Source organism: Apostichopus japonicus, chromosome 2 (assembly GCF_037975245.1).
Source record: "Apostichopus japonicus isolate 1M-3 chromosome 2, ASM3797524v1, whole genome shotgun sequence".
NCBI classification, from domain to species: domain Eukaryota; kingdom Metazoa; phylum Echinodermata; class Holothuroidea; order Aspidochirotida; family Stichopodidae; genus Apostichopus; species Apostichopus japonicus.
Genome location: NC_092562.1, coordinates 21,336,162 through 21,363,125, shown reverse-complemented (window position 1 = coordinate 21,363,125; position 26,964 = coordinate 21,336,162). Strand labels below are relative to the sequence as shown.

Sequence of the window (26,964 nt, the reverse complement as noted above, 5' to 3'; positions counted from 1 at the left end):
TTGCACTAATGGCTGGCCATACGGAAACACGTTGTTCAGGTTGCGTGTTGCGAGTATAGCGAAGTGACTACACTGTGATGCGTACTTTACTGTGTTAGTTACGAAGTCGAACTTCTGACAAATGAAATAAGCTTCATTAGAGAACTCGTTTGCAGTAAGTTTTAACTGATAGGCCAAGTCCTGTCGAAACTTTCTCTTTTATAATTACATGGGGCATTCCTTATACTGTCACTTGAAAAGCATAGAAAATTTTATAGTTCGCAAAGGTCTAATGATTAATGGTTGTGACTCAGTTAACACTGATCTCTTAGTAATCCCTAGTAGTACATATGACTGGTAGGACTCGGAGTATAGGCCTATATATAGACTGCGCAATGAAATTCTACCAAGTACCATGCTGTACGATTTCAATTTCATGTGTAAATGTAATGTATTGTTAGGCTACACTAGCCAGTTACTGTGTGTGTACCCATTGTTAGTTGTATGGTGGTGTTAACTACTGAATGTTCAAGTGAAATATTACACTTGTACTGGTAACAATAGCAATTTTAACAGTGTTTTGGTCTGAACTTTTTCATCCCCTTGTCTCTGTTTGGGCAAAAGTTATGGCAAAATTTGTACATTGTCATGACTGTATCACTATCAGTATGTCTAACTTATACTACAAATTATTGTAGGGTTAGGAATCAGCTAGTTTGTGACATACTGATGATGGATTGCATAAGGAGGCATTCAGTGACAATAATGCAGAGCTCACTTATATATAGGTATGGAGAAATGGTTTCAGTTGTTATCCGCACAGGGTAATTTCCGTCCGTTCTTAATGTTGTTATGACATGAATTAGACATGACATAGTTGTAACATGGTGTTGCTATGGTAATGTGTACAAGACTAGACAACTAACATGACAAGCGGTTTGGAAGTTAACAATTATGTGGAAGTTTTTATGAAAATGGGCGCCCTAACCTATTTGCTTATGACATATCTGGGAAGCTACAGGCCCTGTTCGGCTCCTGGCGCCTGCTTATTTTCACCCTTGTGTCCATGACATCAGGCTGACATATTTTACCTACAGTTGGATTAGCAATCATTGTTTTCAGTTGGCCTATTGTAGAAGAGTTAATGATTGCCATGACATATTCAATAAATTGCTGGTAGCTTGTTTTTCTTTTCCCTGCAGGTCCATAACTTTGATTGATCCGATAAAGTGGTAATGAATACTGACAAAATCCTGAAATTGAGGGCCCAAGTGAAAGATGTGAGGATAGGTGGCAAAGGAACAGCGAGAAGAAAAAGAAAGCACTTGCACAAAACTGCAGTAGGAGATGACAGAAAGTTACAAAATGCCCTGAAGAGATTAGCTGTAAATAGCATCCATGGTATTGAAGAAGTAAGTTAGCATTATACATTTATTGCTTAGCTTCAAAATATGCAATTTTGGATGGGAATTTTCAAACTGGGTTGCATTGAAGAGAAAGAAATGTTGTTTTGGTCAATTTGCCTTGCTGTAGAGAGAGTTGCAGGGAGTTATATGCTCACACATTGCATGGTGAGGTTCACATGCAAAGACAAGATTTTGTATGCATACACCAAATCTTATCTATATATCTTTTGCATTTGGACAAGTTAAGCATTCCATTTTATTGCCCTATACATAATAGATGAATTATTCCCTTTGTTTTCAGGTTGAGGATTGTGCCTAATCCTTCTTCCAATCATTTGATTTCACTTTAAGCTTGTCTTCATTTATATTATGTACAGGTACCTTATTGTGTATACTACCAATATGCGTACAAAGTGCGGTATTCTTCTACTGTAAGAACAATTTCACAATTTCTACTTTTGAAAGCAAATAACTTTTTGGAACCAGTGATAAAAGACCTTTTATTGATTCATTAACTCAGTAATTCCACAAACAATTAGTCTTTCTCAGTATATGGATTTTGTGTGTTTTTGGTTTTGATGATAATCATAACCTTTGCGTTCATGATGATGAAGTACTGTACTGTATGTGTACAGTATGTGTGTGTGTGCATTTGTGACTCCCAGTTTGTTAACATGATATCTTAAGAAGAGAAGGTCGGACCAACTTCACTTTTGGTATGTAGAAGTACCACATTGAGTACAAGAAGGCTTTTGTTTCTTGTGGAGGTCAAAAGGTCATTTGGGGTCACCAGGGGTCAAATTGTGAAATTCTTGTAAACACAATATCTCAAACAGGGATGCTTGGGCAGACCTAACATTTAGTGTGTAGAAGGACCACATTGAGAACAAGAAGCCTATCGTTTTGGTGTAGGTCAAAGGTCATTTGGGGTCATTAGAGGTCAAATTGTGAAAACCTTGTAAACATGATCTCTCAATATTGGAAGCTTGGGCAGATCTCATACTTGGTATGAAGGTGTAAAACATTGAGTCAAAGAAGATTATTGATTTTGGTGGAGGTCAAAGGTCATTTGAAGTGAACAAATGCCAAATATTTAGTTCACTCCACTCTTCTTGTCTCTCTACAATAACGGACCTACCTAAACATAATATCACAAGGGAAGCTTGGACAGAAGGCATATTTGGTATGTTGATGTATCACATTTGGTACAAGAAGCCTGTTGCAGAGGTCAATGGTCATTTCAGGACAGCCTGTGTCATTGTGAATTTATTGTTTGTCACATCACAATGCTGTTACTACAGTATATTACTAAGATCAAGTAAGTCATACACCTTCACTATACATTACATCAGATTCATGAAGAAAATCTGCTCTTGCCACATCATCGAACCCACAATGCATTTTTGCAATCTCCGTTAAACCCAACCTCCACCCTCCCCCTTCTATTCCCACCATTCAAAGTTGTTAGTGTTTTCCATGCATAGTTTGATGTGTTGCTAAGTATAAACCCAACATGATCCATTCTCATCTTGTGTACAGGTCATCATGTTTAAAGCTGATGGAAATGTCCTCCACTTTAACAATCCAAAAGTTCAGGCCTCACCGGCAGCAAACACTTTTGCAATCATGGGACATGCTGAAACGAAAAAGATGAACGACGTCCCCGGCATCATAAATCACTTAGTAAGTCAATATTCCAAGTTATACCAAACTCTTTCTTTTCATGTTGTCCAAGTTACTGCTTACAATGTTTGATTCAGGACTCTCTCTATATACATATATATATGCATACATACTAGCAGCATTTATCTTATTTAATGGAAAACGAGTGATCTGTTTTGCTGTTTCTGGTTATTTATTTATTTTCGTAGATCTCATTGTCTATAGTGTGGCTGGGTTTTGCTTATATTTGTGCATCATTTTATGGAAGGTACTAATGACCGTGCTCTCAAACATATCTTTACTCAGGGAATGGAAACCGCTAATAGCTTGCAGAAGCTGGTTCAAGGAATGACAGAATCTCAAGGAAAAGAATTTGTTCCTGAAACAATTGATGAAGAAGATGATGATGTACCCGGTAAGTGAAGTTTGATACCATGCTAATATTGTGCTAGTGGATGAGTGAGATATTACAATCTCTGGACCTTTGCATCACTCAATGACCACAGTAGAACAGATTGCCTTGTGGTAGTGTACTGTGCATTTCTCACTATTGTACTGTATTTCCCCATTTTGACATGTTCAATGTCATGATTGAATCACAATTTTCTGATGTTAATATCTTTTCATCACTTTCACAAAATTGTTATTTTGATCACAATTTTTGAGCTCGTATGAAGGACATGACTTCTTCAATTCTTTTCCTTTTACAGATTTGGTTGAAAACTTTGATGCCCCTTCAAAAGAAGAAACATAGATCAAGCAGGCCAAACAACTAAAAAAAGGAAAAAACCTGTTTCTCCATTTGGACTTGTTTGTAAGGGTTGACAACGTCATCATAATCCTTTTCTTTTCTATTCTTTTTCAATGCAGGAAAGATTGCACTAAACAGTACTGCAATATAAAGCATGCCTATGTGTAACCTTAGAGAGTAATATAGGAGTAAACTCCCATCTTTGTAATAAATATAATTGTAGAATAATTAGCAAAGCTGAACAATTATACCAATTTTAGTTATTTTGTGATAGTTAACACTTTATGGTATCAAAGAAAGAGAAAAAAACATGCTGGTAAGTTTTGTAACAAGTCTGCTGTTCTTGTGACTGTTAGGTAGATGAGGGAGGTGGCACTCCTTTTTGTTGTCTTGACACTTTAACATTTGTATAGTCATACAATACAGTAAACAAAAACTGAAACAAAGAAAGCACAGAGTACCAAAACATTTGCTTTTGAATTTTTTTGTAGAATGTGTCTTTTCAGTTCTTCTTGACATTGCAGCTGCTTTCCTAATAGTTACACCATTAAAAAAAGGACTTGCACACTTTCCTGTTTTACTGAGATTTGGTCAATTTTTTTCCCTTCAGAAGCATGTTGTCACAAATAACAAACCTCTATTGTCAAACTATCTGGATATTGTATTGATTTTGTCTTTGTGACAACATGTTTCTTTAAGAAAGTCTTTGGCAGTCTTTGTAAATCTGTACATATTATTGATAATACAGTGAACAATCTGCTTGGGCTTAACATTGTCACCTTTTTGTTTATCACAGATTTGCCAAAAAATGACAGTTTTTGCCCAATGATAATTCTTCAGGTTAAGTTGAAAACTTGTAAAGGAAATTTAATCTGTAGAGCTTTGTTATATTATTCAGAACAGGTTTGGGAAAGGTTAGATAGTTTTAACCTGTTTCAGGACTATAAAGACTTTTTATTATTTTGTAGTTTAATTTGTCATATGGTTTTTTGCAGTAATATGATCTGCACATTAAGCCTCCTTTGCAATTTCTTTACAATAATACTGTCTGACAATTCCCTATATTTATCACTACTGTGAGCAAACTTCTCAATTTCAGATACAAAGGGTGGGGGTAACAAGATGGTGCATGTAATAGAATTTGTTTCATTTTGTCTGGGTTTTGAATGTGAAAGATTAATTAAAGAAATTAGTTAATTTGTATGATGATATCATGCTACACAGCCTGTAATCTCTCCAGCTAGTAATAAAGAAATTTCCTGAATTAAAGTATTTCTTGTTAATATGTCTGTCTGTTTCGTTATTGTTGAATAGAAAGTAATTGTTAATTGGAACCTACCATTGCTGAGTATATGGTATGGCGCATGACATAAAGTAGTACTAAGTACACAGAGACGGATTGTAACAGATTAAAGCATGTTCTTCACATTCGGTCACCAATTTTACCGAACCTTGAAGAATAGGATGGCCCCATCCTTCAAATTAAGACAAAATCCTAAATTAAATTTCCCAACAAATGAACCCGCCAGTATTTGACGATTATCCAGACAATTTTTCATATAAACATTGTTTATGTACGCAGACATTGTATCTCATACATTTTCTTAAATTTTATATGCATAATTTAATTATTGTGTCATTATTGAAATGAAACATTAATCTTGAAAGCTACTGAAGTTTTTGCATTTTGATCGGGATTTGAGTAACAATGTACAAAAAATTTAAACTCGCACAACTTCTGTACTGAAGGGTTTGTTGCGCCCATTTCAGTTTGTGTATCTAAAAACTGATATTTTTAATGTTTTCCTAAAGCAATGGCACCTCATATTCCAACTCCGACAACCATTTCACATCTTGAGTGACCACTTTTAGCTATTTTGAGATCATTCATTCTCAAAGTGTTAGCACAATGTCTTGGAATAATTTTGGTATGTTGAAATTGGTATGTTGAAATTTTTCTCTTCCTGAAAGTTGGGCTAAATGCTGTTAACCTTCAAGAAAAAAGAGCAAATTACTGTTAATAAGTATTCGAAGATGTGAGCAAGTTTTCTTTCTATGGTTCAAAAGGATACCTTCCTCCACCCCGTCCCTGCCCACCCACCCACCCTCCCCTTTCAAAAAATATAACCAAAAAGCTCTGTACTATTTATACATTTATTCACAGAACGAAATCTGCAGCAATAATGAAAGCACCTGTGTCTCAAACCTTCCTACAGCAAACATCAATACATAAATTACTCTTCTCAAAGCTACTACTTCCAATAAAACAAATGACCATTCATTACCAACACATTTTAAGATAAACAGACCAGTTTGAAAACAAAAGCATCATTGAGCAACTTGAAGAAACCTTGTATGCTGTTCTATGCAAACATGGACAGGATCAAAAGTATGTACTGGAATTGGTGGACAGGGTTCTTACCTACACGGGACAGAACTGTAGATATATACGTAGCTTTATACATAGGTTTACCATGCATTTGGATTTCTTTTGGGCCATGTCTCCCTTTTGTTTCTCAGATCTTATGTTAGTTGCTGGATGGATTCACATTTTTCAATATTGTACAGAAAAATATGCCGGATTTTTATAGGTAGATCTAAAAACTTGAGCTATAATAAATATTGTAGCTATCTCATGTTGAGCACATGGTGATCAATTGTAACAGTCCTTCAACCATTCTGATTTTACATCAAGTCTATTAGATGGAGGGATTTCATTTTAAATCTGGTAACATTTCTAGGTTGGTATACCCTTAAAAATTTCTTGTTCCCACTTCACCTACAAAGAGCAGGGAAAACCAGAACCCTGGCCATAACACCATACAAACAAATTCATTGATGGTAATTTCAAGTGACCAATACGAGAGGGGTGGGGGAGAGGAAGATACATCGCCAGAAAGGAACTTAATGGCTTTTGCTTTTCAAAGTGTTCTGACAAACTTTGTTTTCATAACTGTTTTAAATCATTGGTTCAATGAAAAGTTGTCATTGTACATGATTAGCTTTGAGCTGACAAAAGGTATCTAAGCAGATGGTAAAATTATTACAATTTTGCATTGGGTCAACCTACAACAGCCTGGTCTGCAGGCTACTGACCCCAATGGTGATCAGCAAACAAAAAGAACAACTTAAAATATTTCTTGATGAAAATTAACCATCAAATCGCCAATTATCTTACTGTCATTGATTTTTGCATCTTGGATGCAGAAATATACCAACTTTAATTTTGCAAAGACTGGAACAATGTCTTACAAATGTACACCGTTGCAACAAACTTGTAGAAATAACCAAGGACAGTTCCACAGAACCAGCATTTTGATACACTCTATGGAAGCCTTAAGTTTGAGGTAAACTTTGCAGTTCTGTATGGTAGAACTAAGTGCAAACCTTGCACAAAACTTGTTACTTTGGGTTCAAAGTTTTGCATACTATACCATAAGATATGTGGCAAAACAGATGAGTGCTCAATAATACAAAATTAGAAGTAGCATCCATTCCACCTGCCCCCTCTAGATATTGACAGAATGAATTTCTATCCTTTGTTGTCAACAAATATTAGATTGAGAATCCAAGACTTGAAGGTCAAGATTTGAATGTTAGAATTCAACTTCAAAATATTGTCGTTGACCTTAAAACCCAAAATCTCAGGACCAACTCTTATCACTTAACTCATGGAAAAGAGAAAAGAATGGGCTTCAAACCAGTGACCTCTGACCTGGTTACCAGTCCAGTGGGATTGTAACACAGAGGTCACTGGGTTCGAATCCCCTTCTAGCAATAAATTTCTTTTCCATTGTCTAAAATGTTTCCATTTTTTATTTACCAATACATTTAAATAATGCTAATTTTGTGCAACATTCAACCTTCATGGAAGCTGCCAAGAGTAGTGATGTATTTAATGAAAAAGGGTTTTTGAGCCATAAATAAACACAACATATGACATTGGTACAGTTTGCATTTAACTATCCCGTGTATGGCTGAACTTATCACCAAACACTGGGAATGAGAAGGAAACAAAATTTTTTATGTAACACAGTACTAAAATAGACTAAAAAACTAAAGAAAATAGAATTTTTTAAACTTTCAATGCTGAGAAATGAATGAAAAGGTAAACATGATATTGCACTGCTTTTATGATATACATAACTTAAAATGTTGGTAGGCCTATATTAATGGCAATGACTTACATGATGATATTATTCACAATTGACAGCCATTTTTTCTTGCATAGTTATTCCAGCTATACCAAATAACGTTGTATCAATTGTTGTTACAAGTCACTCAATTGAAGCGACTCAAACAGGTTCGGCAACGTTTTTCACATAGAAATAATACAGCGACTCAAGTCAATGATAGGACTCGAGTGACTCAAGTCAAAGATTGGACTAGAGTCAGGGAAATCACTTGCAATGATTCAACTCGACAATAAAATGTAAGGGCTCATCACATCTCTGTTTCTATCAAATATCTCACAAGTATTATATCAATACATGTGTTATCTCTTAAAACCATCTTAAAAATGAATGTTAGGAATTGTTGATTGAGATCAACTTTTCAACCACTTTTACTCCCTATTCTTCTATTGAAACGTATCTCAGCTGTGCTGACTTGCAATATAAACTACATCTAATTAGTGAGTAAATAGTATAACAAATGCAAGGGGGCATATGGTAATGAGTAGAGGGGAGGGGGGGGAGAAGGCTGGGATATCTAATGCGTTAAGGCTTAACCTGTCATAGGTATGAATATTATTATGATAAAGCACGAACTATTGAAGGGAATCAACCATTATCCTTTCTATTAAGCATTTTCCCAGGTACTTATACTATCATATTATTACAATACAAGTATTCATTAAACACCCCTTAGGTAACCACGGTTTCCAAATTGTGAATATAAAGTGGTAAGACAAGATCCTTGCATTTCAACCTAGCTTGAGAGAATGATGGGATGGGGTTGACAATTTCCCTCAATCTATGAAGAATGTATGTTTTAAAATTTTGCTAGAAAGCAGAAAGAATCTGGTCATTTGTCAAAACCGTTTGTTCTGGATGCAATTTGACAAAGAAAATGTGCAAATAAGATTGGATCATATTTCATGGTCTGCAATGTTGTCCACCAAACATATTAGTTTATAGTCTTTATCTAAATATGGCAGCACTGGGAACTTAAATTTCAAATTTACCTTATTCAAATAGACCAAAGTTCTGTTTCTTCATGACATATATTCCTTGTTTCTAATTGTTTTCAACTTCTTCCAAATAAAGTGAGGCAGCCTCAACATAAACTTACAAAATTTCCTGCCAAAATGGTACCAGCAAATTTTCGAATACATTTGGAAAAAGTTACGTACAAGGTGATCAGCTTAAATGTCGTTTGCACATTCTGCAAAAGGAATGTTGTAGAAGTATATGTACACGTACAATGCAGCATTAAAATAGACAGAACCGAGAGAAACATGCAAGCTTAACATTAAGCAGAATATATAACATTTTCTGATACCATTTTATCATATTACGGAGATTGGATTATGTTTCGCAACACAGCGTCGAGCTTACCGCAAGAACAACCAAAGACTATGACTGCAGCTGCATGAAGCATTACGTAAATGACAAAGAACGATTCATGATCGACAATGACCTCACTCCATGCTCTAGTTGTTGTTTTTTATCCTTATCATAACTTAGACATGATATTTATATTTGATTAACTACTCCGATGTATGAAACACCATATTGATATTACTCAAGACAACATTAATGAAAAATTGTCACATATTGCCTCATCATAGCTATACATCTTTCAAAATATCCCACACTAATTGCTTGTAGTACACAATACTCATGGTACCTTCTTTTCTTAACATGCAACAAGATGCTTGGATAATGCTTAAACATTTCTCAGTCGGGATTTAGAGCTTGAGTGAGAAATATCTCTGATATTAATATCATTGACGATCTATGGAAAAACATTGAACTACTCTTGGTTGACAAAGCATGACAATTAAGAACAACTTTCAGCTATTTTTCTTTTTTTTACTGGACACAAAAGATACACTAAAGTATTATCTTCATTCACTAACGGGTAAAGCGACGTTACCATTAGGCAAGAAATTTTCACGCTGGTTCCTCGGACTCTATCGTCGACAGCGGGTCTTTAAAGTGAGGGCGCACATGCGGCACAGCTGGCCGTCAATTCCGACCTCCGAAAGAGGGTGCTGCCGACTACAGGCCTTCCATTTCGTACTTAAGATTCTCCAAATTCTCTGCTATACTGGAGATGAGACTGTTCAACCTTTGGAATCAAAATTAAAATGGAATCAAGAGATTCACATGCAGCAATCCTCTTCTAATACTGACAACTAGAGTTCATATCAGAGATGACCAGAGAGGAAGTAGGAATTTGTTTTGAACATAACATGGTATAAATAGGAAGCATATATGCAGGATCTTTCTGACCATTTCAAATGTAAATCTGGAAAACTTTGACCAAAATTATTAGTGATGCAAAGCTGAAATCAATAATATCAAATAAGTTTTCAAACCATCAACTGATTTACTTGGGGCGACCAAAGCTATCTTGAGCACTGTGGTTGCTTTTCATTGTGTGGATTTGGAAGACCTACTTCTGCTAGATGTATCTTTGAAATTAGTCTCTGAAGTTGTTTTTTGTACAAATCAGTTGACATACGTCCAAATAATCTGAAGAAGTTCATCATATCAAATTATCATTATCAAGTTGTCATTATCAAATTGTCATCCCTCTGAAGAAGTTCATTCATGATACCATATAAGTTTCAAACCATCAACTGATTTACTTAGAGTGACCACAGCTAGTATCTGGAGCACTGAGGTTGCGTTTCATTTTATCGATTTGGAAGACCTACTTCTGCTAGATGTATCTTTGAATGTATAATGTCAGCCTTGAAGGGCAGTCATTTTTACAATGCTTACAACCACATGCATGTGGGAAAGCCGTGTGGGTCATTACTTACAAATCGCTTCTCCTGGCTATCCTATTCAGCTCATTTTGAATTTTGTTTTACAATCAGGAAGACCATTTCAGAAGGGAAACAGTAAACTTATTTATAACTACTCCTGAATTTTCTGACAACAGAAATAAATATGGGATCAATACCATCATAAAGTGAAAGTTTTAAACACATGCTTGAGCTTACTTCTGCTTAAGTTGAGTCTTCTCCTCTTCATGCTCTGAGCAGTGTGGTTCATCTAGTACCTTCTGCTTAGATAACTGGAATGCAGCAGTCTAAGAACCAGAATGAGACAACAGGTACTATATGGGAGAGTGTGGAAAGCCAAGGCAAGTCGAGGGAAGGGGACAAAATTGATATTTGTTCTTCTTAGTGTGAGAGGTAACATTGCTGCCAGACTAGCAACCTAACAAATAGGTTAAAAGAAGTTTGCTGGCAGAGTGGAAACTTGAGATCACCGATTCAAACCATGCAGTTACTAAAAGTTTAAAAAAAAGTAGAATATATGTCAATGACAGATGAAGGTGGCCTCAAATATTCACATGATCTGAAATCATATATAATTGATGATAAACATACAGTATTCATAGACTTACAATATCTAGTTTTTCTTTTTCTAATTCTTGAATCTTTCTGATGTATCCAGCGACTTCTGTCTTGTCAAGCTCTGTAAACTTCTTCTCAATGTCGATGATCTCCTGCGATACTTGGGCGAATTCTTCTGTGCATTCGTGAACGACTTGTCGATACGTCGGAAAGTCATAGTTGGGAGACTTAGTCAGATACTCTTCATGGCCTCTGGAAATATCACAAATGAGACACCAAAAAAATATACAAAATTGACTGGAAAGTCTCTTTGCAGAGGTTTTATATTGTAATGTATAATCAAATAAAATAAAACTGTTAGCAAACTGCTTATCCACTAGAGAGCCTGTGTAAAAAATGTGTTAAAGTGAGTTGGCCTGACGTTTCGATCCTAGCAGGATCTTCTTCAAAGGCTAAATGACAAGTAACAGTAACAGAAAGGACAAAAACATGCACAGAATACATACAGGTTAATGAGCATGATGAACACAAAGAGATAGATGTAAGGGGATTAGTAGACAAGGGATGGAGAGAAGAATAATCAACGAAAGGAACCTGATAGCAGACCTTCCAGCGGCTCTTCAACAAAATAAAGGTTTTTTAAAGGTTGAAAATGGAAAAATAAAGGTTTTTAAAGGCTTCAAATATGAAAATAAAGGTTTTTAATGGTCCAAAATGAAGTTAATTTGTAACACACTCACTGTCTATGCCCATTTTTACATCATCTGTAGCCCTTATTCAAAATACTTGACTTTAACTGTTGTTTGTGAGTCTGTTTGTATCACTGCATGAATCATGCCTGGCTGTCCACAAAAATTGTATGGCCAATGGTTAGCATGACTGAATACAATATTTCTACTCTCCAACTAAATCTTTAAAATATTTTTTTAGCTTAAAAATAAAAGTTAAGGTGTTAAAAAGTAGTTTTGAAAAATAAAGAGCTGTTTTTGAAATAAAGGTTTTTTTTTATGTCTCAGTACGTGTTTGCCATATTTAAATTCAAACTTTCCAGCTTACTGCACTAAAAGCTCAGTGAAAATGACACCATTCTATGCAATTTTCATATCAATATTCATTATTTTTATTTGAGTTATCTGTTGTTAAACATTTTGAGCTGAATAAAATTTGCCAGATTTATTAAAGAGTCCATAGATTCTACAAACTTCAATCAAATTTTGCAAGCCCCCCCCCCAACAGATCATGCGCCAATCAAATCGCTCTGTTTTGTGTACAAACGTTAAGCCTAGGACTACTTTCAATTTTGTGGCTAGCCTGTGTTAGGTCCCTTCTCTTGAATAGTATCTTTCATTTGGTCTTACCAATGTAGCTTTCAAAATTGTGACATTCCTTCCATTGCAATGAATAAACAGGTATTTTCAGACATTTCCTCCATGGAATTGTATAACATATATTGAAATAGACGAAATTATTCTTAAAACTTACTGTTCTAATTTCTTGTAAACTGCAACCCTCCGTTCCTGAAGAGCAAAAATCGACTTGATCATTGCAGCCTGGTCTTCTTGTGCCTGAAGAAACAAGTTTAAATTCAATTTAAAAGAAAACATTCACAATATGTCTCAACTAGTGGGCTTTATAATAAAAATTAAGCATTGCAATGATAGAAACATGTTCTTTGACTTTACATAAAGATGTTTAGATGCTTTGTTTCTTGCCTGCACAAAGGGTTGCAAAAATTGCATTTGGTTAACAGTTTAACAAAGAAAGAAGTAATTTATCACTCCTTGATAGATCTCTCCACCATGTATAAAGGTTAATGACCGAGTTATTTACTACTATCGTGATGTCCGTCAAGTGTTGGATAATTAAGGGATATATAGCATTGCACGTGCTGGGGCCTGAATTTAACAGACACACTCAGGGAAGTTGAAACATTCTACAATGTGGGTATGGGAATAAATGTATGCCCAGTATGCTAGTTCTAGGCAGTGTTGGGTTATGGCATCTAGGCAAAGTAGGCCATGGCCTAGGGTCCCAAAGTTTGGTGGCCCCGGGCGGAGGTTAATTTCTGGCAAAATAACTTTAGGCTTCTTGTATTGGGCTGATGGATTCACCCTTGTGTTAAGTGTATGTATCAACAGATCTCACATTCACCAACCACACATGCATACACATTATGTTTAGGGATGTAGACAGAAATTTGAAAGTGGAGGGGCACAATTTTAAAAGGGACACATCTCACAAAGGGAGAATTATTACACTTAACAGAGCGCCATGATTTACAGCAAAACAATTTTCCCAAAATGCCTCCCATGTTCCAGGAAATAAACAATAATTAATTCAGACCTGGTCCGAAGTTTTGCAACCCAGTTGGCTGAACTTCTGCATGCAGGTCTCCTAATGGCCCTAAGTAAATTGCTTCACAAGTTTTCAGTTGTGAGTGAGGGTCTGATACGAGAGATCCCCTGCCTTGCCATTATTAATATTGTGTGATCCCCTGACTTGCCTTTATTAAATTTTGTGTTAAGAACCAGTATTTCCTACGCATATAATCGCCTCATAACGTTAGTAGTACTAGTTTCACTACTATCGCACCAGTGGTGAGTGCTACAGTAAGTGCAATTGCACACTATATCATTGACCGCAAAGTGATGCTACCATCACAATAAGTCATACACCTTTGTCTACTTAGCTTACTCCTGTAATACTTAGCCAATTAATTATTGATGAACAAAAAACAAACAAATACATATTGCTGTCATATTCATACCATCTTCAGATAAATTCCAGCACGTTCTAAAAGTATGACAATGATAAAGTCGCGAACCGTAGATGGCTACTGTACGTTAGTTGCAGTCCCGATCGTATAGGCCTGTGTACTAAACTAAATGATCAACAACCAAGCTGATCTTTCTAGTTTCTACTAGTGTGCTATGTATGATAATAAGCCGTATATATGACTCTGACAACGGCTGGGAATGAGATTACGTTTTTAAAGAGGGCCCACATTTCATCATCATTAATGTGCTCTTACTTGTTCTCGAAATTTCGAATTGTGTTGTAATCTAAACATCGAGATGAATTTGTTCCTGTGCACAAGTGCACAACGGTGCACAAGTCCACAATTAGTCCACTGTTGTGCACCTTAGCACCCTGGGCACAAGGTGGCCCCCTGTGTGCTTCAGTACACTGTTGTGCACCTTAGCACCCTGGGCACAAGGTTGCCCCTGCGTGCTTCAGTACACTGTTGTGTACCTTAGCACCCTGGGCACAAGGTGGCCCCCTGTATGCTTCAGTACATTGTTGTGTAGCCCCTGTGTGCAGTACACACGCCCCCTGTACGTATCATTCAGGGGGCGTGTGTACTGAAGCACACAGGGGCTAAGAATAGATGGTTAATTGAGTGATCTCTGCAGAAGGTCACCACCAACAGGCTGATTTCTGAGAAAATAAATCACATACATGAACGGCCCTAAGGCAGATTAATTATTAATTTATAACATTTTGGCAACACTGACGAAACATTTTAGCAAAGATTTTACCATCAGAAATTGGTGCTATACTAGTGCTTTTAGTTCATGTAGTCTATCTCTTAATGCGGCTAAACGGCGAGAGCAAGTATCACCAAAGACATAGTTACAAAATTATTGGGGGGGTGTGACACCCCCCCCCCCACACCCGCCCGCTCACTACGCCCCTGCCTACAGAAGCAATGAATGATCCACAGGACATGCAATGAGGTCGAACATGATGTGTGACTGGTGACAATCTTCCAAAAGGTTATGGATGGAAAAAAAACTATTGGGAACTACTTGGTTCTCAAGCAAAAATGTACATCTGGTTGCTCATTTTCAAACCCGAGAAGTGCCATTTCCGGTGATCTGGTGGGTATCAAAACCAGAAATTTTCTTGTACGCTCCGCGCCAACCGATGGTGGCGCTCCGCTTAGATAGTAATTCGCGCCCCCCGGATTAGAAAATCCTGGATACGCCGCTGGCTACAATGAAACATTTTCACTCGAACTTCGAGAACATGTTTACAAGCTATGACGTCATCGGATAATATTGGCCGGGAACGATGGAACAATTGATCATATCATGATGATATAAGGAAAAACATAACCAGGGAAACCCGTTCCTTATCTTTACCCAGATTCTACAATCGCTTCCGGGGTGTTTGTCTCATTGGGACAGAGTATACGACATATACTTGCTCTCCAACGAAGACAAGATCTTTCGATACACCGGTCTCACCTCCTTCTACAGGAAGTAGGAATTTATTATGACACAGCAGCACACTGCAATGATGACATTACATAGCCTCCTTAGCTGACTAACACTAAAGAGTCAAAGTTCACACGTATTTTTCTGCATACAGTTGTCGGCAATACTTCGTTTTCCAACATAAGAGAGTTATGATATTAAATAAACATTAATGATAATTACAAAGGTAAGGGTTTCTTCTTTTTTTTGTTCAATTACCATTTCTTTAGACACAGGGAAATTTTAGTGAAGTTTGGTCTATTAGTGAAAGAAGGAACTTGATGAATTCACTGTAGCCTGGCCTGAAGTGCTAACGTTAGGCCATGTATTCCAGTTGTTCGATATAACGTGCAGTAGGCTACTCAGTTATATTGGGAGTATTTGGCCTAAGTAGTAGGAGTAGTAAAGTATTTATTAATACTATTGGTACTAAATAACTAACAGTGGACCCTGTACTAATGACTACATAATAGTGTCACGAACAGGGACCACTAAAAACTATTTGAAGCGCTCATGAATCTGAATGCAAACATGTTACACTAAATTGGCAATAGAAGATGGCCAAATTGTTATTTGTAATTGTGCTCTACTCTCAAGTCTCATACTAGTTGGTACTATTAGTATTACAACGACTACGAGTAGGTTCACTCTGGTAGGCTATAGTATAATTATCAAGCCTTGGCCCTATGTCATTGACTGTAAATAAATGGTAGTTAGGCTATGTGAAATTATTCTCAATTGCAGGGTAAGCAACCGAAGGAGGAATCGCATAGCAAATGCTTCCTATAGGCTATGTCACATTACAAGATGTTCTACAGTAGACTGCAACAAGCTGTCATTAATGACATACTTTAGTGGTATTCTTGTGAGATAAACTAATGTATACCATATAAATATGGAGATTGTTCTTGTTTATTATTTAAGAGGCCTCCCAGATGACTCCCAGCATTTGGATCAACAATATTTCCTATTTTGTTGGTTTCAACAATGCCAATAAAAAAAAAATATTCATCATTACAAAATATTACGAAGAGAAGAATTCAGGCAGGGAAACAGAAGCAAGCTGTAGAAAAGTAAATAATCTAAATTGCTGATGATAGATTCTTTCACATATTGTTTTTTGAAATGACAGTAGTGTAAATGTTTTGCAATTTCCCATCTTTTGACCAAACATGGGACCATTGTGGCATTCCACTTTAAATCAGAGATACAAAGGATTGGTGAATGTCTTATCAAAGTCATATAAGAAAGTGAGATTTGACTGTCTTACCACCCTCCCAACTCCCTTTCATATTCAACAACATTCTCAAAGTTAGTCTAATGTCCTCATGTCTAGATAGGATGCCTCGATGGACATTGCAAGCGACTAGAGTCATTGGGTCATGCCAATAACAAAGCAAGATACAAGTAAAAGAACAACTGAAAACTGACTGAGAAATTATAAGCAATGGAAAAAAGATGAGAGAAATTTATGGATATAATTCCACCCTTTTTAGTTTTTAACATAAACATATATGCTTCCATGTTCCTCTTTTACAATGCTGTATCTCTATGATTAACACGTTAAAGGCATTGAAGACTCGCCCCAAACTGTGTGCCGCGCTCTGAAAAAGTGAACTTTCCGTTGCTTGCAAATGACATTTTCTTCTTGTCGCTACAAAATGCAGACAGTAATGAAACGTGATACCTTGTCATCTTTTATCTAGACCTGAGATGTCCATCGCTGCTATATACACTGTGTTGTGGGTATTGACCGTAGCTGTATGTATTGACTGAACACTAGTGTCTAATTACCGACGGTAGCAAGCTGTGTGTATTTTCTGGGATCGATGGTGGTGTCTAACACTTCTGTTACACCTCATTCGAAACTATGTCAGATTACCGGCATGAGACGTTTCTCTGTGTGCGAGTCTTCACACCCTTTAACTAGGCTAGTTTAAATGATATTTGTATTATATCTCCTTCTGAAGAATGTCTCAGAGTTTCTGCTGACTGTACACCCTGGATCCTCCAACAGGATTCGCCACAGTTTGAGGACATCTAAGTCCATAATTAAAAGGCAAAGTATGTTGATGCCAGTTTATATTTTTAATTCTAGACTGGTTTTGGCTGATCTAACCTGCAAAATTACTCCAGTGGCCTGTGCATTGTCAGGCACTACAATTCTTACATTAAAGTTAGGTTTGATAAAGTATCAGATCTAGACATTCCTAATGGGCAAATCTGAGTTCTTGTTATGTTCTCTGAAAGCCCTACTTTTCAGTGGATGGCAGATTTTTTTTCGGTAGGAGTACAGATCGAATGATGTCGAGTGCAGGTAGATTTCCCATGGGTATGAGCCCCAGTAAAAGTATGAGTACAAGAGATTGCTGAAAGTGAGAGCATGGGGGTGACAACAGGCACACAGGCAACTTGGCTAGAATATTACATGTACAAGATTTACTGCAGATCTACCGGATGCCTCTCTATGTGTGTGTCCATTCTAGATTCCTGTACTTCTCAAAGAGATTTTTCAGTGTTACCTCTCCAAGCATGACTTTCACCCCTGTTGTTGATTCCAAATTGTTAGCTTTTTTGTGCAAACGTCGTCAAACTCTGTGATTGTGTTCAGCAAAAATGAATGATTAAGTAGTACTGTTGTCTAAAGCATTCACTGATTCTTTGTCAGAGGTGCCTTATACCCACAAATTCATACAATCTAATTTGTACTGTATGAATGGGTGCGCCACTTCGATGTGTGTGTTGTTTTTTTCTTTTACTGCCAGTTTAAGGTAAAAAAATTCAGGATCTGAATTGACAATCTTCAATTTTCCATTGTAAAGAATTTATAGCTTTACTCTATCCTCTGATGATCAAACATGCTACTCAGGACTGTTGAATTTTAACCCCTCTTTTCTTTCTTTAGTATGATTATATTGTGCATAGCGGTGTATGTCCCGACCAAGATTTAATTTAGGCCATATTTTCAAAATATCAAAAATGACACATGCAGAACCCTTACCTTAGTATCATGTTTATGGTTCTGATGGTATCAATTTCCTGAACTCTTTTCATGTAAATTGGTATTGTTATCATTTAAGTAACATTTGCACATGTTTGTGTTTGAGGACTGGGGATGTTTCTTTCGAAAGCCTCAACAACAAAAAAAGGGGAAAAAAAGGGGACAGAACAAGGAAATATCAAAGTGTGAAAAAAATGCTGTATTGACAGAATAATTACATCACTTCTATCTTTGGAATCTAATTTGCAGAATGGTACAGCTGGAATTTTCAGGATTCAAGATCATATTGTTAATTACTGTAGTTATTGAAGCAGAAAATTTATTGACTTGGTTTACAGTATTTGGAAATAAACTATAGTTTGCTTTGTACTACTTTCCCCATTATCAGTCTATCAGCTTCACGTTGGCATAAATGTGGATCTCAAACCAGTTAATTTTAGCATGATGTTATCAACGTTTCAGCGTTTACATCACCATGGTTTTATTTCATTGCACCAGTTTTGTAAAGCTCTCAAGCTAAATGGGTTTTTTTCATTTAGCATATTTCTTGGACATGAGATTTTCTCTTGGCCAAAAATTAAATCCCAAAGTCAGGTTTTATTGTGAAGATGGTGAATTTTTTGAAAGTTTGTCCATAACTTTATAGCTTTGTCGAATGTCGACAGAAGAGCTATCACGGTGACTGTAGATTGAGCTGATTTTTTTTGAAATAATTTTTTATGTTATGTGTGTGTAATGTCAAAATGATTTATCCTGCAGTTTGATGAGGCCTTGAAGTGATTGTTTATATTGGCAGCTAAGAAAACATGTCATGTGTGCAATAATATGCCTTTCAAGGACAAATATCAACCGTTAGAAATTGAAAAGACATGATAAGAGATAAAAACGTGTAAGCTTTTGTAAAAACATCTCTCATGTATAAATTACAGGTCTCAGATAAAACACTTTAGCACTATAATAGGCAGGGTTGACACTTGTCATTCTTCTCCAAAGTAAAGTGCGTGAACCCGAGTAGGAAGTAAAAGTTGGATTTGAACAGATTCATATTGGGGACCATTAAGTTCATCATTCAGGGTTTCATTTCTGCATCAAAAATGTGAACAAGCACATGTATAGTAACTTTAAAGGCATTGAAGACTCGCCCCAAACAGCGTACCGCGTTCTGAAAAAGTTAACTTTCCGTTGCTTGCAAATGACGTTTTCTTCTTTGTCGCTACAAAATGCAGACAGTAATGAAACGTGATACCTTGTTATATTTAATCTAGACCTGAGATGTCCACGCTGCTATGTACAGTACACTGTGTTGTGGGTATTGACCATAGCTGTATGTATTGACTGTACACTAGTGTCTAATTACCGATGGTAGCAAGCTGTGTGTGTATTTTCTGGGATCGATGGTGGTGTCTAGTTCACTTCTGTTACACCTCATTCGAAACTATGTCAGATTACCGGCATGAGACGTTTCTTTGTGCGCGAGTCTTCACACCCTTTAAGAGAGGCAGACAGAACCATCATTTTTGGCTTATGTGTGACAGAGATCTTTGTTCAGAACAACTCTCAGAAACAGCTAAAAAACAGAAAAGTCTTGTTCCGTTTGGGAGATGTCCTAACTTCAAAGTCATGTCTGGGAGCTGTCACTTTGTACATTTGTGATGTCATAAATGTCACTAGTATCTGACACCTTATCCTTCCTTTTCATATTTTCCAGGTAGAATGTTATTGGTAACCATTTTGACACTGAAACCATGGCCATCATTAGGTCATGTTTAATAAGAAGGTCAATGTTTCTATTCAGCCTTTGCAAAACTCCAGAACTTTGCAGAACTCCATTACAGAAAATTAAGATTGTAATAAATAAAGAAAACATGTAGAAAAGGAAGCACATGTGACTCCTTGAGGGCATAATTATACTTGATCAAGTCTTCAGCCTTCTGTGTGTGTAAAATACTTTAAAGTGTGTGATATCTCTGACATGGATTGTGAATTTCTTAATTGTTTGAGGATGTTGTTCACTCTATCAAATAGACCAATTAAAAGTGACTCCTTGATGGCGTATTTTATACTTGATCAAGTCTTCAGCCTTGTGTGTGTGTGTAAAATACTTTAAAGTGTGTGATACCTCCTTCATGGATTGTGAATTTCTTAGCTGTTTGGGGATGTTGTTCCCTCTATCACATAGACCAATAATGCTTGTGACTCTCCTTTAACTATCATCAATCCATCATGAAGCAAATTCACATATTTTCATTTCAGCTCTCATGACATGATTAAAATCTTGCAAGAGTGAAAAAAAATAAAAATAGATACTGAGCATGGCTTCAAGATACAGTAGGTCTGTAGTATAGTTAGGCAAATATGTCACCAAAACTGAACTAGTAGTGTTCGATTCAGGTGGCAAACGTCTACTCATACCAAACTTCTGGACATACTGTACAATCAGTGCCCTTAGCCTAGTGGTTTGGGTGTCTGCATATAAAGCAGGAAGCCCGGGTTTGAATCCCGATGGAGGCTGGAAATTTTTTCACTGTTCTGGATTTTCCAACTCACTACAATTTCAATTATATATATCTAGATATATAAACATATATATAGATATTTGTGTGTGTTTAAGTCTCAATTATTTCTCAGTTTAAAGAAATCAGATTGCTATGCTGTGATATGTACAGCACCAGTGTGCAATTTCTTGTCAACAAGACAAACTTGTTTCTGGATTTTAAGCCTTTCCTGAGTCTTAAGAAAATACAAATAATCTGTGTGATAGCCAAATTGCATAATGATAAAAAGTATCCCAGATTCACCGCAAATCCTCTCAAAAAGAAACGTCCCTCTTTTGCGTTCATAATCATTTTTCACGAACTTTCCATCATTTTGTTTTTTTTCTGTTTTCCTATGATTTTGTACTTACAGTTCTCTTAATTGCGTTGCCTGCATCCGTGATGCTGCCTGAGTGAGTAATAGAGCTGTTCGCCCGATTTTTTAATTTTTTTTTTAATTGCATGATGCATCTGCACAACAACAGACCATGGAGTCTTTCATGAAAGCAGCTGATGACCTTGACAAACTCTTGGATGAGTTTGAAAAAAATGAAGGTAAATTGAATTAATTTGTGTTTTAAATGTCCTTCATTAATTAGATCATGTGCTGAGTGCAACATATATATATATATATATTTATATATATTGGTGATTCTATATATAGTTGAACCAGCATGTCTGCACTGTACACACAACTGTCTGATAAATCCATCACTGAACTTTTGCGATGTCAAGATCCCGGAACTTGTATATCATACTCATGAATGTACCCATAAAACTGGATTTACTGCTTGTTTAGATTTCTAGGCTCTTCTTAAAAATTGATGGCTTTAATATGGATGAAGTTGTTGACATTTATGTCACATATATATATACATATACAACAGCGTTGTTTGTTCCATTAGATAGTATGAATAACGTTGAAAAAGGAAAAAGGTGCTGAGTCATCATAGGTGGAAAATCAAACGCACTGGATCCTGTGTTACGGGGAACTGCTATATATCACTAAAGCTTAGGCATTAGCTACTATCACGAGCAGTGCTCTCATTATGTATATATACAGAATTGATAACAACGGTAACAGTATGATTTAGTGTTCAAAATTTATATACATGTAGTGTTGAAGTCTCCTGTACAATACTGTACTGTGATTCTGTGAGAAATACTGCTGTTATACTGTTCATCTTTTGACCTGTGTAGCAATTGGATCATTTTGCGATACGATACTGGATGGGGAAGAATTTAGATCTCAAACTTTACGTAACTGTAGCAGTTTTGAAGTCTCTTCCAAAATAAAAATACTGTACTTTGGTTCCTGTGAGGAATACTGCTATACTAAATCTGTGGACTCGCTTAGCAATTGGACCAGTTTGTATTTTGCGATGGGATACTGGACAGGGAATGATTTAGTGTTCAAAGTTTGGGTAGCATTTTCGAAGACTGTGAATTTTGTCCTCTCATACTACAGTTCATGTGTCAAAAACTGCTATACATATGTACACTCGTATAGCAACATGTACCAATAAGTATAGCATTTTGCTATGCGATACTTGATCAATCATTCCCCTGGACGGTAGTGTGTAGTTTGTTTATATTTTGCAAACTTCTACGGAGTTGCAGTGTGAAGGTTTTACAGAGTCAGAGTTTTGTAAAAGTGTATGTACTTTAGATGCAGAGGAAAGATATGAAACATGCATCCACCTTTATTTTGTAATCTGAACAGCACTGTACACTTTCAGATTACAGAACTTCCATATATAGTGGTTGCAGCATGTTTGAAACACTTACTGGGGGGCCGGTCCAGAAAGCCATTCAAATTATTGATTGTTGTTTCAGCTTACTTTATACATGAGTTAACCGTTATGTTTTTGGTACAAAAATTGATTTTCGAATATTTGGATGGGAATGCAATAGATATTGGCAAAGTCTTTCTATCATAGACCATCCACATGACCCCTTAGCGTTGTTGTTTGTCTCTGAACCATCTGTTTATATCCTGACTCCATCCTGTGAAACAAGGGAAGGTTTGCATTTAATGATTCACTGAGTGATTTTACAACTTCAACATCCTGTCCCCTTGGGTTTTTTTTTTTTTGAACGACATGAATTGTAGTGTACAACAGAGTAGTCACCATTTTAAGTACAGTGTATTCTTCCTTTTGCCTAAAGCTATGGAAATAGATATTCCTCCAGGTTCAATCTTCTGAACTTTTGAGTTGTATCACATGATTTTATTTAACTCCAACAGTAAAAATGTGACCTGTTCAGTGAATCTGCTGGTGATGATGATTTCATTTTCAATCCGAATTAGAATCAGATCCCGTGTCAACCCCCATCACCTCTTCCTTCGGAATATACCACTGGCGAAGTATTCTGGAAGCAACTTTGTCAAAGGCAGTTCCTGTTCTATTGTTTGATTGCCTCAGATTGCTTCATAAACCAAATGTTTTGCAATGTATCCCTTTGCTTTAGAGCTTTTAGTGAGCAATAACAAAGTATTACTATACATTCTTTGCCAGTAATGTACTGTAGACTACGATCTAAAATTAAAGAATGGCATATATATGTCATTGGACATATTATATATATGCCATTCTTTTATTTAACTGTCAATACAATACATTATCAAATATCTATTTAGTCAGACCCACCTACTGTACATTGATGTGAAGGAAGACCTGTTCCCATTAACTGCACTCATCTGGAACAGCCTGTGTACCTGTCGCAACTTCTCTTGCCATATATTCCAATTCCCACACTTCGTTCCTCCAACAAACTGTTTTCAACGTTCCTAAACCACGCTTGAAGACCTATGGTTACAGAAGCTTTGAATACTCTGGCTCTTATCTCTGGAACAAGTTACCAGATCACATTCGAACATGCTCTAAACTTTCTACATTCAAAAGTCTACTTAAGACCCATCTTTTCACTTGTTCTTTTGTAAATTAATCTGCTTTCTTTGTAAAGTGCCTTGAGCAATGACTATTGTCTACTGATTTTGCACTACATCAGTCTCATTTATTGCTATTATTATTACTCCTCTCTTGTTTGTCTCGACTCTACTATTGCACCTCTTCTCGTCTTCCCTGCAATAAGTTTGAGATGATTAACTGGTAACAATGTAGCATTCTGTGCCCTCATTAACCCTTTCGTCCCAGTCGAAACCCCATCAAGGAGCATACCTTCCAAATCTGCCATTCGCGAAGTAAAGGAGCTGAAATCTGGTAGTGACCAATTCCGTCATTAGGAATCATCATGCTTGTTTGACTGTTTTTAGCTGTTCTTTTGGACCTCATCCTCTGTGAAGGAGGTTGCCTCAGATACAAACTGTTGGACTGTTGCAGTTAGAGTTTTTGATGCCAAAGTCATTATTCAACTTGTTATTGTCATTATTGTAGTTATTATTAGAGCAAGGATGTACCACTCTATTTAAAATCAAAACAAGTACTCTAGAACAAGTTTTGTTTTCACAGACCCAAAGGGGGGGGGGGCATTATAGAAATTAAATGGTGATATATCCAAGAGGGGGATTTTACTTACAGTCAGGTACATAAGGGGAATTATTTTTAGTATTTTTTTTAAGTATTTAGGTTTTCTTTTTTTAGTAAGGATGTACAGGTTGGTTTGTTATGTAAACAAGCTCTCTTGAAACCAGGGTAGAAAAAATGGTATACATAGGAAATCACAGTGGTATATACACTCTAGAGGATTTAGTCACTACATAATGTCTTCCCCAGGTGAATTATGTTTGTGCCGGTGCAGGAAATTGATTTTAGCGCTAGCGTTCTTCCTCCACTGCAGATTAGCATAGGATCATTAAAACACTGTGCATACAACTATCTATCCTTGCAGTGTTGTGGAAAGGTTCAATGCATAGTACAGTATATACTAGGGCATTTCCCTGCTAGAGATTGAAAGGTTTGCCTTTAAGTACTTTGCAAAATAAACACATACAGTATGAATGATTATGACACTGCTCCTTTGTTCTACACATTGACACATGTATGCCTACGTACATCCTGTATTACTATACACTCCATCGACATGTAGGACAAGTTGAAGGACAACACTCATCGACACGGCCGTTGAAAGGTTTCCTGGCAGTCGACAGAGAGAGGCGGAGTATCTTTGCCACTCTCCATATAGATATTTTGGGCATTTTTTTCCGACCGTTTCCCCACCGGTCACTGAAATACCGTCCTTTATGCAGATGGTCTGTAGATTACATCCAGCCAAGTTTGAAGAACATTTAAATCAATTTCAATTCAACTGTACCGCTGAGGTTGATACTGTATGCTGTCACATGACTCAGCCAAATGAGGAGTGACGAACGATGATTGAGAATTTCAGTTTTCATTAAAAATCCGGAGGAAGGAAGCTAATTTTAAAGCCACGCCTAAAATATGGTAGATTGAGATGTACAGCACAAGGGTAGTAGGTAATGTGGCGGCAATGATCGGATAAACTTTGCATTGCTTAGATTTCATCATGCTTGCTGTCATTACATGTACTGGGGCTGACGATATCACTCAGTGTATGACATTAGCAGTGTTGTTTAAGTCTCACTGTACCTCCACTTGTAGATGTTTGGTTCGATTTTGCAAATTTCGGGGCACGGAGGTCATTATGTGAGGAAGGATAGAAAGTGGTTGATGAAATTTAGATGAATTGTTTGTAAAGACAGGTCACCTTATTCTATTATTCAATGTGACTACTTGTTTCTTTTCTACATATATGTACTACATATATGTATTATATGTACTACATATGTATGTAGTAGGTACTGCATAGTGATCACACTGGAAATTTGTGTAGTGTTAATGGAGTCACAGTGTAGTGAAGATATACCTTACAATTCTGTTTTTTGTTCATGAACTGGTCAGACTAATTAGTGTCAATGCTTTCAGGTCTTCGTTACACACTGTCAGTGCAAGTACTTAGAGTTGCCTCCCCACTGTTGTAAATAAGTTTAATAGTTTGTGCAAGTCTTGGTCAAGGTAACAAAGCACTCTTGTTGGTATTGTCTCAGTAAACTCCAATCACAGGTGGCAGGGTGTTTGGACGCAAGGAATCAAAGTTCATACTGTATCTCTAATCCATCAAGCTTTGTACATACTGCAGGTATAGGTCTTATCTCACAAAGTAGGTGCACAGTGTCACTTTTCGCCGGGCAAAATTTGGCACTTTAGTAAGCACTAGAGAAATAAATAGCTGAATAGTTCAAACCATTTAAACTGCTTTGGGTAAAATATTAGCCAATTATATATACAGTATACAATATGTGAGGTAACTTTTCAGTTTAAGCCTAGACTGAATCTTTTACCAAAAACTTACATATATAACTGGATACACAAGTTGTTAAATACATGCATGCATGTGTCATACTGTGTGAGGAGTATAGGGCCTTTTGTATGTAAAAAGATAAATTATGTTTTTGTTCAAAAACAAAGAAGCTGTGTTTCCCATTTATTTGGCAAGTCTGAAAATTACATTTGTCTTCTGAAGCTAATGATTGTAGTTCTTTAGTAATTGCATTGTCTCTCATATTCGCACAGTTAACTTTTTAACCCTGTTTTCTATTCCTCCCCGAAGGCACGTGTGTGTGTACATACATGTGTTCAGTGTGGGGTGTGCAAGTGTGTGTGTGCACTTATGTACATATGTATGTGACTCACCTGCTTATAAACATGATAACGATCAAAAAGACAACATATTGGTTCAGGTCTTGAAGTTCGTACTTTATATACAGATTGTCCTTTGTGAGAACAAGAACCATATCGCTATAGGTGGAGGTCAAAGGTCATCTGAGGTCAACATACAGTGTATATTACCATA

At 36.6% G+C, this 26,964-nt stretch overlaps 3 protein-coding genes across 3 annotated transcripts in view; 2 read left to right on the top strand and 1 right to left on the bottom strand.

Annotated features, from left to right (window-relative positions):
- On the top strand, positions 1-5,070 carry LOC139982014 (transcription factor BTF3 homolog 4-like). Its single transcript, XM_071994519.1, has 5 exons — positions 1-154; positions 1,182-1,391; positions 2,925-3,068; positions 3,354-3,462; positions 3,758-5,070. The coding sequence occupies exons 2-5, from the start codon at positions 1,215-1,217 to the stop codon at positions 3,799-3,801; spliced, it is 474 nt and encodes a 157-aa protein (XP_071850620.1). The 5' UTR covers positions 1-154; positions 1,182-1,214; the 3' UTR covers positions 3,802-5,070.
- LOC139982025 (required for excision 1-B domain-containing protein-like) lies at positions 3,905-14,257 on the bottom strand. Its single transcript, XM_071994526.1, has 5 exons — positions 14,103-14,257; positions 12,818-12,900; positions 11,386-11,587; positions 10,976-11,064; positions 3,905-10,092 (listed from the first exon to the last, which is right to left on the bottom strand). Exons 1-5 carry the CDS (start codon positions 14,103-14,105, stop codon positions 10,023-10,025), a joined length of 447 nt encoding a protein of 148 aa, XP_071850627.1. The 5' UTR covers positions 14,106-14,257; the 3' UTR covers positions 3,905-10,022.
- Positions 14,258-15,384: 1,127 nt separating this feature from the next.
- The window catches only part of LOC139982006 (zinc finger FYVE domain-containing protein 9-like), a 34,103-nt gene continuing 22,523 nt past the window's right edge, over positions 15,385-26,964 (top strand). Inside the window, exons 1-2 of the mRNA XM_071994508.1 lie at positions 15,385-15,781; positions 21,503-21,684. Of these exons, the coding sequence (XP_071850609.1) occupies positions 21,618-21,684 (67 nt within the window). The 5' untranslated portion in view covers positions 15,385-15,781; positions 21,503-21,617. The remainder of the gene's footprint in view (positions 15,782-21,502; positions 21,685-26,964) is intronic.

Bases quoted from the DNA above. Each gene is read 5' to 3' on its own strand.
- LOC139982014 (XM_071994519.1), top strand. From the start codon at position 1,215: ATGAATACTGACAAAATCCTGAAATTGAGGGCCCAAGTGAAAGATGTG. The intron at 1,392-2,924 runs GTAAGTTAGCAT...TCTTGTGTACAG, and splicing joins GCATCCATGGTATTGAAGAA to GTCATCATGTTTAAAGCTGA. The intron at 3,463-3,757 runs GTAAGTGAAGTT...TTCCTTTTACAG, and splicing joins AGAAGATGATGATGTACCCG to ATTTGGTTGAAAACTTTGAT.
- LOC139982025 (XM_071994526.1), bottom strand. The intron at 11,588-12,817 runs GTAAGTTTTAAG...TGATATTTCCAG, and splicing joins GTTTACAAGAAATTAGAACA to AGGCCATGAAGAGTATCTGA. The intron at 10,093-10,975 runs GTAAGCTCAAGC...TTGATTCCAAAG, and splicing joins AAGACTCAACTTAAGCAGAA to GTTGAACAGTCTCATCTCCA.